Source organism: Cydia strobilella, chromosome 15, assembly GCF_947568885.1.
Source record: "Cydia strobilella chromosome 15, ilCydStro3.1, whole genome shotgun sequence".
Classification (NCBI taxonomy): Eukaryota; Metazoa; Arthropoda; class Insecta; order Lepidoptera; family Tortricidae; genus Cydia; species Cydia strobilella.
In genome coordinates this window covers 8,185,799-8,203,771 of record NC_086055.1, presented here as the reverse complement: position 1 = coordinate 8,203,771, position 17,973 = coordinate 8,185,799, and the positions used below count along the sequence as shown (strand labels likewise).

The following is a 17,973-nucleotide window of genomic DNA, read 5'->3' as shown; positions in this document are numbered from 1 at the left end:
TTCAAACAGAGACAAAAAGAAATAAAGATTCAGCAAATAATTATTTAATGAAGTACATAAAGACTCTCCAAGTGGCTTTCATTCACAATTTGCAACAAAACCTGTAAGTCTTCTAAACTGGAAATAAACTTGGGTGCTCCTATGAACTCAACAGCTTTACCATTAAGTTCAATGCTATATTTTAAGTTTTTAGGACATGTTACACACCGGTAACACTTGCCATCAATAGTCTGTTTGAATATTACATGGGTTACAACTTCAGTCTTGGGTATGACAGAATCACTGGCAGATTTGGCCTTATCATTAGCCGCAACCTCTGTGTCCATTGGGGTGACTTTACTTTCATCGCTTTCTTTATTTTCCGATTTTTCTTCAGTATCTTTTGTTGCATTATCAAATATCAGTTGTTCTTCTATACCTTTTTGTAAAGTCTCATCAATGATAGATGGGTTACTTAATTGGGAGATGACCTCCTTCTCACTAGATTCCCCTTGCTTATGGTCAGTTGGTTGGTTCTTGACTGTGTCAGGAATGGCATCTACCCCTACTTCTCCAATCAAATTGGCCATATCTGTGTTTTCCACATCCATGGGCAGTGTTTCCGGTTGACTTGTCTCTGTGCTGGTTTTACCGAGCAACATTGCTTCTACATCGCTAGACTCTAAATTGGGCTTAAATGTGTTACTTTGGTCATTCGGTTTAGAACTATTAGGTGTACTATCATTCAAGATATCCATAATAGAGGGAAAGTCATCCACCTTATTTTCAGTATCAGGTTTGTCAACTAAACTTGATGCTTTCTCATTATACATAAGGTCCTCTAACTCGGCTGCAATTCGGTCATACACTTTATCTTCTTTAGGTTCCTCGCTTTTTGGAAAGTAATCTATAACCCATTCATCATTTGGTAGTATACTTTTATTAATATCAGGCAGTAGTTCTGATAAATTTGTTTTACTTTTAACATCATTGTTGTTATTTACATTAGGGTTAATAAAAATAATGCCGTAACTTTTTAGGTTAGAGTTAACTTTCTGTTGATTGTAATTGGAATTCTTATCTTTTACAATGGGCCCTTTTTTTAACCTGTTGTTTTCTTTCAGTATATTGCTAGCCTGACGAGGCGATGTAACAGGTACTGTTTGCTTTGTATTCCTTAGCTTTATAGCGTTGTCTGACTCGTTGATGGGACGCTGGTTATATGCTTTCCTATTAATATGCACCATCCCATTTTCACTCTTTTTCAATTTTGCAGATGAGTTTACAGTAGGGACACTATCTTTTTTCGTTTTTGGTGTTGTACTACTTTCATATTGAATTTTAACCTTAGTGAATTTGCCCAAAATCTTGGCAAAGTCCATCCGAGTTACCACTACAGAACAATCACGACACTTTCCTTCTTTATAAAGACGTTCCACATTTTTTGTCATTTTAATCATTCTTCCTTTCCGCATATCCCGAACTCGCTGCGAAATCATTTTCCAGGCAGATCTTGAAGATAAACAACATAAATATTAGATGTGGTTGGTAGTAGGCAGAGGCATTGGATTCAGAAAGATTTCCCGCGCACACTATATATCGACGATTAGGCAACTGAGCCACGCACTGTATATGACCACACAATACTTGTGTTTTAGTTACTCGTTAAGAATAAAATTTAATGCACGGAATGTGTCGCACACATAAAATTACGATATATTTCGTAAGACAATCAACAGAACAGCGTAACAACAGATCCTACGCAAAAATGGCGTCTAAGTAGTGACGTACGTTCATATAGCTCTAATTATCGATATGTAGAAAATGTTGTAAGGCTTATAATTTCTAGGCCAGCAATTCATAAAAATATTTCTATTATATTTCTTGAGTGCTTTTATATTTTATCGTGGTTAACCATTTCAACGACACGTAGACGATATCATCCACAATATTCCTTTATCATCTACCGTAAAATGAAAGCCGAGCGACCGACTGCATATATTTTCACTCCACGCGGAACAATTTTTCGCCCAATCTGATTAAATTGTCAATTAAATCAGGTGGTATGGACGCAAAAAAGAAAATGAAGGACATTGGCGCGCCGATTCTACTATGAATATGAAAACGTGTGGACGTTAGATGAGATTGACGCCAATATTTTTCTGATCAAATTGAACTGTTCTGAACAGGTCTTAAATAAATAAATAAATCATTCACCATTATTACATCTTTACACAAATTTACTAAGTCCCACAGTAAGCTCAAATAAGGCTTGTGCTGTGGGTACTTACACAACGATATATGTAATACATAAATATTTATAAATACTTAAATACATAGAAAACACCCATGACTCAGGAAGGAACAAATATCTGTGCTCATTACACGAATAAATGCCCTTGCCGGGATTTGAACCCGGGACCATCGGCTTTCGACGACGAAATCATTATGCTATGAGCTATGAGCTATCAAAGAAAAGAAAAATTAAACGAAAGCGGAGATGGCGGACAATCGCATATTTTAGGAATAAATCTATTTTTTAAACAATTATTTATATATAAAACTCAACATTTGTTCATTATACTCTAAATTTGTCTTTTAGTTCCCGAATGAGAATTACAATAAATTATTTTTTCTATTTCTAAACTACTTACAAAAATATTGTAATCAGTCGAAAACGTCGTGAAACAAAACGCACAAATCAGGTTTCATCATATGTCTCATGGTGCGTACAGACCAAGCCATCGAATTGCCGTTCTATAATCATTCGTTAGCGAGCATGTGCCTGCGTACACACCAGACCAAGACCATTGGCTAGAACCAACGAACGTCAACACTGAGAAACGTCCGTTGGCTTCCGTTTCGTTGGCTTGGTGTGTACGCACCCCAAATACCCCAATCCACACCACGTTGGGTCGATTGCTTCAAATCCTTTGATGTTGCCGCCTCGCTGCGGATCGCCGGCACATGCCAAGAATTAGTCGTTGCCGTTTGTTAATCCGTCCAGACACAGCCAACGAAGGCCAGCAAAATCCATTCGTTGGCGTTCGTTGGCCTGGTGTGTACGCACCTAACAGAGAACCAACGAACGTGCGACAGCCAACACTGAAAAACGTTCGTTGGCGTTCGTTGGCTTGGTGTGTACGCAACGCACCTTCATTCTAACTATATTAAATAATAAAATAGGTCGTTTATTTTAGAGATAGGTAGTGAGGAGTTTTAGGCGCCCTCATAGTCTATATTATTTAAATGTCTTATTAGGGCACATTTTTTTTGCTGATCATCTGCAAAAAAATGCATCACTGCTCATCTCCGGTTTTGTGGCCGGGTGGTTTTTTGAAACGCATACACGTAGCGCATTTCGGCGGTTCAGACAATTTAGTGCATTCTTTGATGATGTGTCCGGATAATCCGCAGTGACTGCATGTCTGCATGTGGTATCAGCATCCCTGCAGTACTTGGCAGAGTAGCCGTAGAGCTGGCATTTGTAACATCTGGTCAAGAGAGTGAAATCTCGTGCAGGGCAGGAAGTCCAATTGATAAATACACGCTGTCGCTGAACGAGTATCCGTCTTACTTCGGCTGAGCGCTCTAATATATAATTACATAATAAATTAAATAAATTAAATAAATAAATTAAATACATGTGGCTAGGTCCTTTTTGCCAGATCTATGGCTTAGTTTCATCGAGCTCTTAAAAGTTTCCCTCATAATTTTTGGATACTGATCTTCAATATTTTGTTCATAAATGCATTCAAATACCTCTTTTTCTGTGATATTCGAGACTTTTCTTTATCGTCCTTGTGGTCTGTATTTATAATAACGCCTCCGTTCTTCGTCTTTCTCATTCCGCGAACATGTTGTTTAAGGGTTTACAAGTTTTTTGGTGTCCTCGCTAGACTTGTCCTTCTCCGTAGGGTAAATTACAATAGAGTTGGTCTTGATTGGTACTATAATAATAATAATAATATAAATTTTACTATACATGAGTTGTTACTTGTTCTCACTTTGTCATCGAAGGATACTTTTAACTTTATTTTAGGGGCAACTTGTAGACTGCTGGAGCCATTGTTGACTAAAATTTGCTGCTTGATCGCCTGGTACTGCACGGCCAGCTGGGAAACTCCACCTGCTACATTCCCGCTTATTTTATTTATTCTTAGCTTCTGGTCCGAATTTAGTTTACCTTCATTTGCAATGGTGCATATTGCATATTTCGTTCAAACATTGTTCTATAGTAGATAGCCAACCTTGAATTTCACTGGTCGACACCACATCAACCGACGCGGGCTGCGCTGTAAGTAAGTTTTTATTGTATATAAGAATCAGGTTACGTGCTAGGGCACAGTCGGGTCCGTATTCGTAGGTGAAAGACCTAGTCCTTCGGGAGGAGGAGTTTTTAGAGCTCTAGAACTTCTATTAAGTGCATCTCCCATGTTTGCATCATTTGGTTCCCATTACACACTTTGATTTGCAAAACGTGTAAAACAGTTACCTATTAAAAAGTGCTGATGTAGGTTTAACACAGTTACACAATTATTGTTATAAAATAAATTCAGAATTTTAGATGACACGACCGCCGACGACGGCGACCGCGATATTGCTGTATCCCTGTCGTCAATTACTGGATTAGGTAAGATGTGTGAAGCGTTTTAGCCTGACCCGATTCTGATTTTACAGTTATTTTACGATCAATGTTTTGATTTCATAATTTTCTGCACTTCATCATCATCATCATCATCATGTCAGCCGATAGACGTCCACTGCTGGACATAGGCCTCCCCCAAGGCTCGCCATTCCGACCGATCCCGTGCCACTCGCAACCACTGAATTCCCGCGACCTTCACCAGGTCGTCGCTCCATCTCGTTGGAGGCCTACCGGCAGTTCGCACGGTTTTCTGCACTTACTTTTGCTTTAATGCCATTTATATAATTTGTTTTCGTAGCGTATAAACGTTTAGGAAATACTGTTTAGATGATTAATTAATTTATTTATTTTATCTTTAAACAGACATAGGACCATCTGAAGGCTACGTGTGAATACTTATCACATTTTATCGATCGTATTCTTCGAATATAAGTCACATCACTAACGTACCACATGCCTCTCACCGAAAACCGATGATCAAAATGGCCGCCGAGTGACTGACGTTACAGTTCACTTACAGTAAATTCTATTGTATTATTTGTATTGTCATACGTGATCAGATATCACTGAAAAATGTGCGATTTTAGAAGTTTTATGACTTGTCATCACTAATTTGTTAACGTTTTTAATATTAAATATTGTTACTATAAAGCAGTTGTAATTCAACATGGCTTGGCAAATGCCGGGTCAATGGAATACAGGCGTTCCACAAATGAACCAAATGACGCCTGATTTAAACATGGGATCCTACACACCTGAGCAATGGGCTGTTATGCAGCAACAAAATTGGCAGCAATGGACACAGTGGCAGCAACAGTATTCTCAATGGCAAAGCCAGTATGGCGAAAAGGTATATATTTATAATCCTATTGATTGATAATCCTATTAAGTGCCAGTTCTTATTTATATTTCCTGTATTTTATTTGATTTGGCCGTATTACTTTACATCTAGACTTACATGATTACTTTAGATTACTTTATAATATCAAATACAAATACAATGCAAATGCATTAAATTTTTTTCATTACTTTTATTGCTGTTCTTAGTTAAAAGGGTTAGGTAGGTGGATAATGTAGACTTAGTAGGTACATGGCGTTTTAGAGCAAATTTTTTGGGTTTCGTACCTCAAAAGGAAAAAACGGAACCCTTATAGGATCACTCGTGCGTCTGTCTGTCTGTCTGTCTGTCTGTCTGTCCGTCTGTCACAGCCTATTTTCTATCTGTCCGTCTGTCACAGCCTACTTTCTCCGAAACTACTGGACCAATTAAGTTGAAATTTGGTACACATATGTAAGTTTGTGACACAAAGATGGACATGTAACGTAAACAAATTAATTTTAAACACGGGGGCCACTTTTGGGGGGTAAATGAGAAAAAAAAAAGTTTGTCAAACTATATTGTGTTATACATCAAATGAAAGGGCTCATTGTGAGAATCTCAAATATGTTTTTTTTATAATTTTAAGATATATAGTTTAGAAGTTACTCAAGAAAATATGCAAAAAATGACCATTCCACCCCCCTCCCCCCCCTTTATCTCCGAAACTACTGGGTCAAAAAATTTGAAAAAAATACACAAAATAAATCTTTACCTATAGATCACCGGAAAACCCATTAGAAATGTGCAGTCAAGCGTGAGTCGGACTTAATTACTTAGTTTTTGATCCGACCCCTACGGGTTTTTTAAAGACATTTTACATAAAAAATTCATTGTTTAAATTGTGTAATGTACGGAACCCTTGGAACGCGAGTCCGACTCGCACTTGGCCGGTTTTAAATTGTATTGTTGGGTAAATAAGACAAATTTACCTTCTAAACCAATATTACTTTATCTCGTAATCTAGTATTACTTTAAAAATTTCAAGGTTTAGACACTTGTTTTAGTCACTCGCGTGACATGTTTCGGAGAGGCCAGGTCTCCTTTCTCAAGCACTAATAGTGCGTCCAGCGTTCACGACGGCCGTGTATCGCGTACGTTGCTCGTACAAGTGAGTCTAAACCGTAAATTTTTTTAATGTTAGTATGTCTCACAACAGTTTAAATTCGATTAGTATTACTTTATAACTAAACAGCTCAAAATTCTCAAAATCTCAGATCTGCTAACAGGCAGACAGCAGACATTTATTATTGTTATTATTATTTTATTTATTAGAGATAAATCACAATTACATAATATTTGATCCAAAAGCATCATTAAACCAGAATGGTTTTCTCGTTACTCCATTCTGCTTACTAAAATAATTAAATAAAATATACAATTATAACACTTAGGTACACATCCAATTCGTAAACAGTATAATGATTGCAAAAAAGACAAGACATAGAGTAACTTATACTAGAGCGGTACTGTCATAGTAAATTTTGTAACCCCAGTAAATTCACTGCCATCTGTCGGCACACTTTAAAACTAAAAATGAAGATTTATAAAAATACGATAGAATGTATTTAAATATAGATAAATGATTTTTTTTATTTGCATTAATTATTTTTATGATTTTGACCCATGTTCTTTCACTGATATGCGTTAAAATTGTTAAATAACAAACGAAACTGTCAACGCCATCTATACGACTGTAGGCCAAAACTAGTAGCGCCCTCTGAGCGAGAATCAAATTTTCTTGATTTTCGAGGCACGTTTTTTCCTTAGACTGTATCTATCTATTACGGAGTTATATCTATCTTTGGACAAGACAAGAACTGGTCGGCGCATACTCGATACAGGCTGTTCCAGTTATGCTATGAGGAATAACATAATTATGCATTTTAGTTGAAACAAAGACCTATATAACTCCGTATAAGATGAATATGAATGGTGGGAAGAGCGTCCTCAAAGTAGACCCCAGATGCGCTGGGACGACGACATTAAGAAGACTGTGGGGAAACAGTGGCTCCAAGTCGCACAGAACCGCGACGAATGGCGCAAAATGAAGGAGGCCTACACCCAAAGGGTAGAAAAAGGCTAAAGAGAGAGAGAGAGAGAGAGAGAGAGAGAGAAGATGAATACAGTCTAAGGAAAAAACGTGCCTCAGAAATCAAGAAAATTTGATTCTCGCTACCGCTACCACCAATACCAGCCTTTAGCATATTTTCGGCTAGATGGCGTTGACGGTTTCGTTTGTTATTTAACAATTTTAACACATATCTGTGAAAGAACATGGGTCTAAATCATATAAAAATAATAAATACAAATATTTATTAGTTTTAATCATGTGTCGATAGATGGCAGTAAATTTACTGTGACTACAAAATTTACTATGACAGTACCCCCTCTGTACTATATATTCTCTTTGATTGAAATAATTTAATTGTTAAGTATTTCTTTTTAAGAATATTTTCCATATTATTTGGTGTTATATTATCTTTCCATTCTTTAGGTAACTTATTTATTAAACCTGATGATGTAATCTGATGTTCTCCTGGCATAAAAACTATTGCCATATTTAATATTAAGGAATATCATAACAGATTTTAGGATTCATAATGTCATTGTTAAAGTATCACATTGGCAACTAATCTAATCCCAAGAATTGGCGTAGGCACTAGTATGAAAGCGACTGCCATCTGACCTTCCAACCCAGAGAGTAAACTAGGCCTTATTGGGATTAGTCCGGTTTCCTCACAATGTTTTCCTTGACCGAAAAGCGACAATTACTATGAAATGAAAACTGGCACACAATGTTCACATTCTTAACAGGTTGCATATTGTTTTTGCTTTTACATTCTTCGCCACACTCTTCCACAATATGGTTTACATAATATGTACTAGGGTTTGCATGATGGATCTGAAATGTATGGGAAATCCGGGTATTCGGATCCGGATAATTTCATACATTTCGGATCCGGATTGCAAACCCTACATAATACCTTTATTAATATATTTTCAGTATGCACAGCAAATGCAGTCCATGCAGGCAATGGGGGGAATGGTGCCACCCCTCCCAACTTCAAATACTGCCCCTCCTCCAGCGCCACCTCCACCAGAGAAGCCTCCACCACCTCCACCACATGAGAACAACCAGCCCCTATTTGGACAACCCAACCCAGTACCAGCCCCTGGATCACAGCCAATTCAACATACAGGGAGTTCTAATAATATTAGCATTCCTACAGGTAACACCCAAAAAAATTGGCAGCATGGAAACGAAAACCGGCAAGAAGCTTCCTTACCTGCCAATGTGGAGGCCTTAAGGAAACTAGCAGAGGAAGAAAGGCTCTTCGATATTCAGTTTGAAAAGTGGGAAGAAGAAATCCAAAAATGGAAAAGGGAAAATGTGAACCATCCGGACAAACAGGCTTATCATGAGTATGAGCAAAAATTTGAAACTTGCAGGGCACAGTTGTTAGAGCGACGGCAGGTGATGAAACAGAAGAGGGCACGACTCCTGGGTCAAGCTGCTCCTGCTGCAGGCAGTATTCCAACAGGTAATCCATCCCCAGCTCCCCCTCCTCAACAAACTATGAATGCCAGTCGTAACCCAAATATGCAGTCCCAAAGCAACAATAGCTCGTCAAATCTCGCTCAGCCAAGCAACCATTATAAACAACAGGAACACCATAAATACAGACCAAATAATAATGAAATGTCAACTCAAAACTTTAAAAACAATCCTTCCCAAAATTACCAAGGTAATTCTCAATATGCGCAATATAACAATAATATGCAACAAGGTTATAACAGGAGCAATAATCAAGGTTTGGACCCACAAGACAGATTTGAGTCTTATGACGCTCAGGATACTTATGAGACTCAGGATATGGATGAGGGTAATTACTCCCCAACCCCTGTTACGAACACAAACTTTTTACCTGGAGCTGGATTCGCTAAAGGCATTCCAGGGTTGGATTTAGTACCCGAAGACAAAGAGGGTCAACCACAGCAACCTGAGGTTATTGATATAACTGGTGACAAACCAAAAACCACCCAGCCGCCAGACCTTACTAACATTTCTAAAGGCATAAACAACATACTTGGAGATGAGAAAATCATGAACATCCTTTCAATGGTTCGGGATCAAGTTGCACCTCCTATTCTCAATAAGCAAGGACCAAGTGCGCAAAGTGCACCATACAATAATATGAATAACTCCAATGCTCCACAAAATGCACCATTTAATAATAATATGAGTAACACAAATGCCCCTCAAAAAGCTCCATATAATAATATGAGTAACGTTAATGCTCCTCAAAAAGCTCCATATAATAATATGACTAACGCTAATGCTCCTCAAAATGCCCCTTATAATAACAATATGAGTGCTCCTCCAAATAATCAGTGGGACGGAAATCAGGCTACACCTAATCAACAATTTAGTAATGCTCCCCCAAACATGTACTACAATCGTCAAGGTCCTGGATATGGTGATCAATCTCAGCAAGATCAGCAGTATCCACCTCAAAGAAGGAATGACAGAGAAAATATGTCAATGGATCCATACAGTGATAGGAATATGCAAGGTCAAAACATGCAACAAAGACCACCTATGAGACCTAACATGCCTAACATGCAAAACAATCCTCAACCACTTATGCAAGGGGGTCAAGGCTATCAAAATGATAATTTCAATAGACCTCCTCCGCCGCCTCCGCGGGGAGCTCCTGACAATATGAGGCCTATGAGACCAAATATGAGTAATATGCCGCCACCAAGGCCCCTCATGGCAGGTGTGCCTGGTTATGATGAACAGAATGATTATTCAAGGGGGCCTCATGATAACAGAGGAATGCTTGGCAATATGAGTAGCCAGGCAATGAATAACCAAACTGCGCCGCCTCCGCCACCTCCACAGCCAGCTCGCCCGAAGTGGACTGAAGAACCACTATTTACTCCATCTGTTATTGTTGAATATGAACATAAACCTCTAAGATTGAAAGGTAATTAAATCCTGTGACATTTTTATATTCTTCAGTTTAGTTTTGTTTCATTGTCTTGGTAGAAGAAAGATTAGGAAAGTTAATGATAGAATGAAGGACGTTATTGCTGTTGCTTTTGGGATTTAAGCTATATTGATTAATACTTATCTGAAAAGGGACTTTCAAGTATTCATGAATATCAGTTACCACTTACGCCCGCCAGAGATATTTGTATGGGACTGCACCAACTGCAGTAATAAAATCTTTTCCCAGTGCGTAGAAGATTTTATACCATTACTATTATGGTCTTATGATAGGACCACTTAACCAACCGCAGCAGCACCTGATCTCATTCTACAGTCCACATTTGAGTGGACGCCTTCTTGGTGCTCTAACCAGTCCAGTGTTCAAAATTAATTAACTTTCAAAACTGAGCAAACAAATAAAAATGCACTACAGACACAGAATCAAATGTTAAATAATTTTACGGTTTAGACTCACTTGTTTTAATCAGATGAATGTTGATGAATGATGTCTTGTGAATCAAATATTGTTCTAGTTAAACTTCTCAAAGTAAGTAAGTAGGTAGTAAAGTTTTGAATTTAATTGAACAATTGCCTTAACCTTTTCGACGCCGTGTCAAACACAAAAGCAGTCATCCAGACGCCACATCACCGAACTGTCAAAACTGAAATTGAACTTTATGCATATTAATTAATAATCATTTATCATAACAATCCATAGATTTTGTTAGTTTATCTTGACCCTTAAATTAAATCTTTAGGGTTCCGTACCTCAAAAGGAAAAAACGGAACCCTTATAGGATCACTCGTGCGTCTGTCTGTGTGTCTGTCTGTCTGTCTGGCCGTCCGTCTGTCACAGCCTATTTTCTCCAAAATTACTGGACCAATTAAGTTGAAATTTGGTATACTATCTAAGTTTGTGACCCAAAGACGGACATGTAACGTAAATAAATGAATTTTAAACATCGGGTCCACTTTTGGGGGGTAAATGAGAAAATTAAAAATGAAATTTTTCTAACTATATCGTGTTATATAACAAATGAAAGAGCTTATTGTGAGAATCTCAAATATATGTTTTTTATAATTTTAGGATAAACAGTTTAGAAGTTATTCAAGACAATAGGCAAAAATGACCCTTCGGAGATAAAGGGGGGGCTCTTTATCTCCGAAACTACTGTGTCTAAAATTTTGAAAAAAATACACAAAATAGATCTTTATAGATCACAGGAAAACCTATTAGAAATGTGCAGTCAAGCGTGAGTCGGACTTAATTACATAGTTTTTGATCCGACCCCTACGGGTTTTTTAAAGACGTTTCACATAAAAAATACATTGTTTAAATTGTGTAATGTACGGAACCCTTAGAACGCGAGTCCGACTCGCACTTGGCCGGTTTATTTATTTTTGGTTCGAAAAAATGTTTTTATTTAGTTATTTGGATGTAGGATCTAGGAATCTGTGAACTGTCCAATGCTTTGTATACATTTGGCAACAATATGCATTTAAGGGTTAAGCTAAGTACCTAATAACTAGTATTAGTATTTACTAAGTTAACCTACAACTAAAAAAGAACTAATATAATATGCATGTAGGTCTATGTTGTTCTGTGGTTTATGACCGATTAATCGGTCTTTGGCGTTGAACCTATGGTGCGTATATATCGGTCATTGGAGTCCAAAAGGTTAACAGTAGCCCATGAAAACATATTTTATTTGTATCCTAATTATATTTTTCATTTTTAGCTCGTGAATTTATTGAGCCCGTCCATATGTTTGACTACAATCACAAATCAAAGGACGATAATATTAAGAAAAGAGATTTTGAAAAAGAGGCAGATGAATTATTCCAAAGGAAACCCAGAAGAATCGAGTCAGAAGATGTGTATAGAGAAAACCGTTTCGGTCCAGGTGATTATATGGAAAGTCGTTTTGCCGCTGAAGATAACTCTAGGGATTATTCACCAAGGGATTTCGAACGACGATATCCTAGAGAAGAAATACGACATGACCGTAGGGAATTAAGAGATGACTACAGGGATGTCAGAGGTCCTCCTAGGGACGAATATGATGATAGAATTGATAGACGAAGGCCCGATGAAAGATACGATGAAAGAAGACGCGATGATCGCGACAGGTTTTCTAGACGCGAAGATTTTAGTAGAGACAGAGGGCGGGAACGTGATCGAGATAGAGAAGATTCATACAGAGATAGACAAAGAGATATACGTAGAGATGACAACCGCCATGACAGTAGAAATCGCAGTAGGAGTCGTGACCGTGACACCCGTAAAAGAGGCCGCAGCAAAGAAAGTAACATAAGCGAGGCCTCGTCAAAGAAATCGAAAGAAGTGGAGAAGAAAAATGAAACTCCCAAGCATGTTGTAATGATTGACGATATTTTAGAACCCCCAGGTCGTGAAATGAGGCCAGAGAAAATAGTTATTATTTTACGAGGTAAGATAAAGATCAAAATATTTTAGATTTTCCAGAAATATGTGTTTCTATAAGTTCATAATTTTTTCTTATCTATCTATCATTGGAAATAAACAGAATAAACTAGGTTTTTATTTAATTTTTTAGGTCCCCCTGGCAGTGGCAAATCGTATTTAGCAAAATTAATAAGAGACCGCGAGGCAGAACACGGCGGGACTGCTCGAATTATGTCCATTGACGACTATTTCATGCAGGAAGGGGAAATAGAAGAAAAAGATCCTACTACTGGCAAAATTGTAAGTTACAAAGCAGTAATACCAAGTTCCTGGTTTTATTTGTATTTTTGGCTGCCAAACATTTATTTCTGAAATGATTTCATAGCATTATATTTTTTGTTTAGGCGATTGTAACAAAAAAGGTCAGATGTGTTTCGAAGCCAGCATTATTTATATTTTCAGAACATTTCGTTCAGATGGTTAAAATTTAAAAAAGTTCCATGGCTTACTCTGCAGGTTCTGGCTTAGCCAATGTCAAATCAAAACCAAACCTTTTATTTTGATGGTATCAATAATTAAATGGTTGTAAATATCTATTTTCAGGTCAAGAAACCATCTTTAAAATATGAATATGAAGCAAAATCAGAAGAAACTTATTTGAACTCTCTGAAAAGAGCATTTAAAAGGTCATTGACTGACGGCTACTTCAACTTTTTGATATACGACGCAGTGAATGACACACTGAGAAGTTACGCTGATATTTGGAACTATGCTAGACAACAAGGATTCCAGGTTAGTAAAATGTATAGTTATTAGAAGCCTTCTCTTTAGAAGCATGTGTCTAATTTATATTTGTAATTTCAGGTGTACATTTGTACAATGGAGCTGGATTGCCAGATATGTTTCAAGAGGAACATCCACGGTCGGACGTTGGGTGATATTCAAGTGGTAACCACTCGGTTCTTCCCGACCCCGGACCATCACATTCAGCTGGACGCGACGACGCTGTTACAAAGCGGAGCCATAACTGAGGTGCAGATGGAGGACGTGGATGACGATATCATAATGGAGGACGCGCAGGAACCTGAGGTGAGGGCTCGGCTGAGCTCCGTTGGTATGCCGACTTGTGGCTATAACATTTTTTGCAAGGAATATAGAAATTTTATTATATTATATTGTCTGGTAATTCACAGCACGAATGAGGGCTATCGCGTGTTAGTTAGCTGGTATGAGCGCCAGTTTAATACTAGATTAAAGGTCTAACGGGAAAAGCTACGTACATTAATAGAACTTTTCAGCAGGGGCGGTAACTGATGAGAAAAAATAACCGGCCAAGTGCGAGTCGGACTCGCCTACTAAGGGTTCCGTACCATTTTACGCAAAAAACGGCAAAATGATCACGTTTGTTGTATGGGAGCCCCACTTAACCCTTAAATGCATGATTTTTTGTATAACTTTTTAATAAATTGAAATAGATGTGTCATGCTGTATAAAAGTAATAAATGTGATTTTGGATAGCTGCATATTGAGCCACGGACCATCAAATATACGATGCATATATACATCATTATGCATTTAAGGGTTAAATATTTATTTGATTCTGTTTTTAGTATTTGTTGTTATAGTGGCAATAGAAATACATCATCTGTGAAAATTTCAACTGTCTAGCTATCACTGTTCATGAGATACAGCCTGAGATGGACGGACGGACAGAGGAGTTAGTAATAGGGTCCCGTCCCTTTGGGTACGGAACCCTAAAAACGATAGCCCTCATTAAAATCATATACATATGTTTCTTGATTTTTGACACTCGCAATTCTCGAATGCCCCTCGTGATGACGATACATTTGACTGACAGTAAAATAATAACATGATTTCTAACTATGTAAAGCAAGCTCACAGTCAGGCGCAAAAAAAAACTCTTGTTCAAAGTTCTGTACGGAGTTGCATCGACTTCTGCAGATTGTCCACATATGATTGTTATATGTACTTCAATGTCTTCAATACAAGGATGGAGATTATTTGGCCCGATTTAACTAGAAAGTTCCGACTGAATTTGATCATTGGTTTTCATATCATTTAGTTGTGTGGAATAGGCTAGGGATAATAACTTTTATTTCAGCTTTTATTAAGACTTGTGTAAAGGTATCTACTGCCCCGTCACAGGTTGAAAGCTCTTTTACTTCGAAGTGGGAGAAAATGGATGACGCGGCGCAACTAGGTAGGTTATTAGTCCGCCTATTATTATTTTTCTTAAGTTTTTAGTTTAAGGTTTCTACAGGTGATTGGTGTTCTAGCTGTTTGTTGTGAGTTTATTTATGTAATGGTTAAACTATATTCGGTTACAATAACTAATAAAAAATAATGAGTGTATTTTGGAGTTATGCACTGAGACTTGAGCTTCTGGATATGAGGTCTATGAAAGCTTCATCTTTATCGCATGTTTATAGAGTGATAAAAATAAAGATTCTTCGATCTTGGTTAGTGCACGTTTGTCGTCGTGTCCTGCACCTGTCAAAGTTAAACCGCTCATGTTCTAGCAAACTCTTATAGGTACTCCTAGTCAACCAAAGTGACGACAAATTTCATTTTGTTATCTCTTTCATTCTTACTACGACTGTGCAAGTCTATACGAGAAATTTTACGTTTCCCGTTTGTCACGTCTGGTGGCGCAATTGTTTTAATTGCGTTACGTCAAACATGTTGAATATAAACACTTATGTAATGATGTTTTTTTGTCATCAAGATTATACAAGTGCGTTCTATTGACGTTTGAATTGAAATGTTTCCGTCATAAATTTAAGCTGAAAACCACCTTTAAAACACTTCCCAAGTATCAAGATGTATTGCGCTCGTGCTGAATATTCTGGTACGTTGTTATAGCTCGACTCGACGGCACCAGCAAGCCGCTCCGGCCCTCGCACGTCTCAATGGAGGACTACCTACAACTAGACGACTGGAAACCAACCACAGCTAAGCCAGGGAAGAAAACGGTAAGTTTACCCTATTAGCCAATGTAAATGAGATTTCAGTACAACGATTTTATTATAGTACCTAACAATTTGATACTCATATCATCGCCTCATTTGTTATTTGTTTTCGTGGTATTACAATCGCGCACAATAACTACGAATTATGCTCAATAAAACATGTTTTTAGACATTGAAAAGTCTTTTGAACGCCACTTATATCAAAACAATCCGCGTTTCACCCATCTATTTGCTGTTACAGAGCAAAAGTTAACACCTAACTTTCTTATCGTTTACGATTGAAATAAGTTTTTAAACATTTTACCGTGGTTTTGCGTTCGATATCGATTAAGTATTGAATGGATTGGACAATAGTCCTTCAACGTCTACTTTTTATTTCGTTTTGTCAGAGTTTTATAATTTGTCAATTACCAAAAAGTGTACAAACACAGGTGAGTTTTTTTGTTATTTAGTTCAAAAAAACGTCGCGATGTTTTTATCATATTGTAATTAAAACAGGTACGCTGGGCAGACATAGAAGAGAGCAGACAGCAAGAGAAGATGCGTGCCATCGGATTTGTGGTAGGACAGACGGACTGGAATCGCATGACAGATCCTACTATGGGGTCTAGTGCGCTCACTCAAACTAAGTACATTGAGAGAGTTAGAAGAAATTAAGTCATAACTCATAGTTTAGTGTTACCATTGAATCTTTTATAAGAAAACCAGTTCAGATAACTTGTTTGAAGTTTTCAATATATATCTAGGCAGTAATTTCGGATAACAAATAAAAATGTTATTCTATTATGAATGTCGAAGATTTGTGCGTAGCATACCCTCTTAAGACCATATAATTGAAAAACACAAAATTTGAACTTGCAGGGAATATGGTTGATTTTTATTTGTTTTAAAATTTAACGAAACAAAAGAAATGCAACTGTTCCAATTGAATATGGTTTAAATTTAATTGAACTGAAGAAATACTATATGTAGGACCTTGGACACGTAATAGGATACGTAAGATACTGTCAATCACTTTTTTCTTCATCTTTTCGTATTTATACGCTAAAGTTTGCGGCTCCAGCGCAGGACAATTGATTAAATGAAATATATTCCCTCTTATTATGTTATGTCTGATAATTAAGCTTAAGCTTGTGTTAGTTTTATTCCCTGGCATACAGGTTAACGTTATTTATGTGATACTTTTTTCCTAATATGAATCGAAATTTATATCTGATTTCAAATACCTCTAGTAGGACTTTTCCTACACCACGCAACTCTCGCTTTTGCTTGGTCGCAAGACAAGTAAATTAGGTATAGTAAATACCTAATATTATTAGGAAATTCAGAGTAGCTACAGTGTTACGCACCGTTAATTTCAGTATGTACGAATATAGCACTAGTACAGAATCTTCATCTGTAGCAGAATCATCAGGACAAGGCAGAGGATTTTTCAAGCGATACAAGCTTACAGTAATTAACTTAATTTTAATTTTTCTTGAAGTATTTTAGCTTTTGTCACAACAAGCCGACCATACATGACATTTTCTAGCTATCTGGTTGATGTTGGTGATATCAATTTATTAAGTAGACGTTCATCGTTTATCAAGTCTATTGATTTAAAGGCGGTAATCCACTTCTGCACACGCTAAACATGAATGCAGATCGTGTCGGCTTTTTGATTTAAAACCACAGAAAACAAAAAAAAAACTTATAAACTTGTGTAAGCAATTGTGCACTGCAGCAGGGTTTCACCGGAAAGTGACCCCTTTGGGCTCATTTGATTTTGTTTAGACATAATAAATAATATTTGTAAATTAGGTAGATAGTAGATATTATTTTTGTCGCGTTTCCAGTTGCAAAAATGTTCATTATCATACATATGAATATTTCACAACTGGATAGATGGACAGTAAAGGCACCAAGCTCCTAAATATACCAAGTGTACAACAATTGTCAGTACAAATGAAAAAAAATGCATCTTTCATTTAAGAAAGGCAAAACTCAAATTAAGAATAAAATAAAATTGAGCTTATAGGAGCTTAGGGTCTTTTAATTTAATTACAATTCAAGTGA

General features: G+C 37.1%; 2 protein-coding genes across 3 annotated transcripts; one reads left to right on the top strand and one right to left on the bottom strand.

The window, feature by feature from the left end:
• Window positions 1-28: 28 nt before the first annotated feature.
• Window positions 29-1,760, bottom strand: LOC134747972 (uncharacterized). The gene has a single exon (XM_063682652.1). It carries the CDS (start codon window positions 1,476-1,478, stop codon window positions 45-47), a length of 1,434 nt encoding a protein of 477 aa, XP_063538722.1. The 5' UTR covers window positions 1,479-1,760; the 3' UTR covers window positions 29-44.
• Window positions 1,761-5,178: 3,418 nt separating this feature from the next.
• On the top strand, window positions 5,179-17,840 carry LOC134747971 (YLP motif-containing protein 1). Of its 2 annotated transcripts, XM_063682649.1 has the most exons (9): window positions 5,179-5,477; window positions 8,512-10,498; window positions 12,243-12,953; window positions 13,080-13,228; window positions 13,532-13,720; window positions 13,793-14,017; window positions 15,095-15,149; window positions 15,812-15,921; window positions 16,417-17,840. In XM_063682649.1, the coding sequence occupies exons 1-9, from the start codon at window positions 5,295-5,297 to the stop codon at window positions 16,573-16,575; spliced, it is 3,768 nt and encodes a 1,255-aa protein (XP_063538719.1). In that variant the 5' UTR covers window positions 5,179-5,294; the 3' UTR covers window positions 16,576-17,840. The 2 variants fall into 2 exon arrangements, with proteins under 2 accessions (XP_063538719.1, XP_063538720.1); XM_063682650.1 differs by lacking the exon at window positions 15,095-15,149 and having other exon boundaries at window positions 5,180-5,477; window positions 16,417-16,556.
• Window positions 17,841-17,973: the final 133 nt, after the last annotated feature.

Coding starts and splice junctions, on each gene's coding strand:
- LOC134747972 (XM_063682652.1), bottom strand. CDS start 1,478: ATGATTTCGCAGCGAGTTCGGGATATGCGGAAAGGAAGAATGATTAAA.
- LOC134747971 (XM_063682649.1), top strand. CDS start 5,295: ATGGCTTGGCAAATGCCGGGTCAATGGAATACAGGCGTTCCACAAATG. Junction 14,018..15,094: donor AGGACGCGCAGGAACCTGAG/GTGAGGGCTCGG, acceptor GCCCCGTCACAG/GTTGAAAGCTCTTTTACTTC. Junction 15,922..16,416: donor CTAAGCCAGGGAAGAAAACG/GTAAGTTTACCC, acceptor TAATTAAAACAG/GTACGCTGGGCAGACATAGA.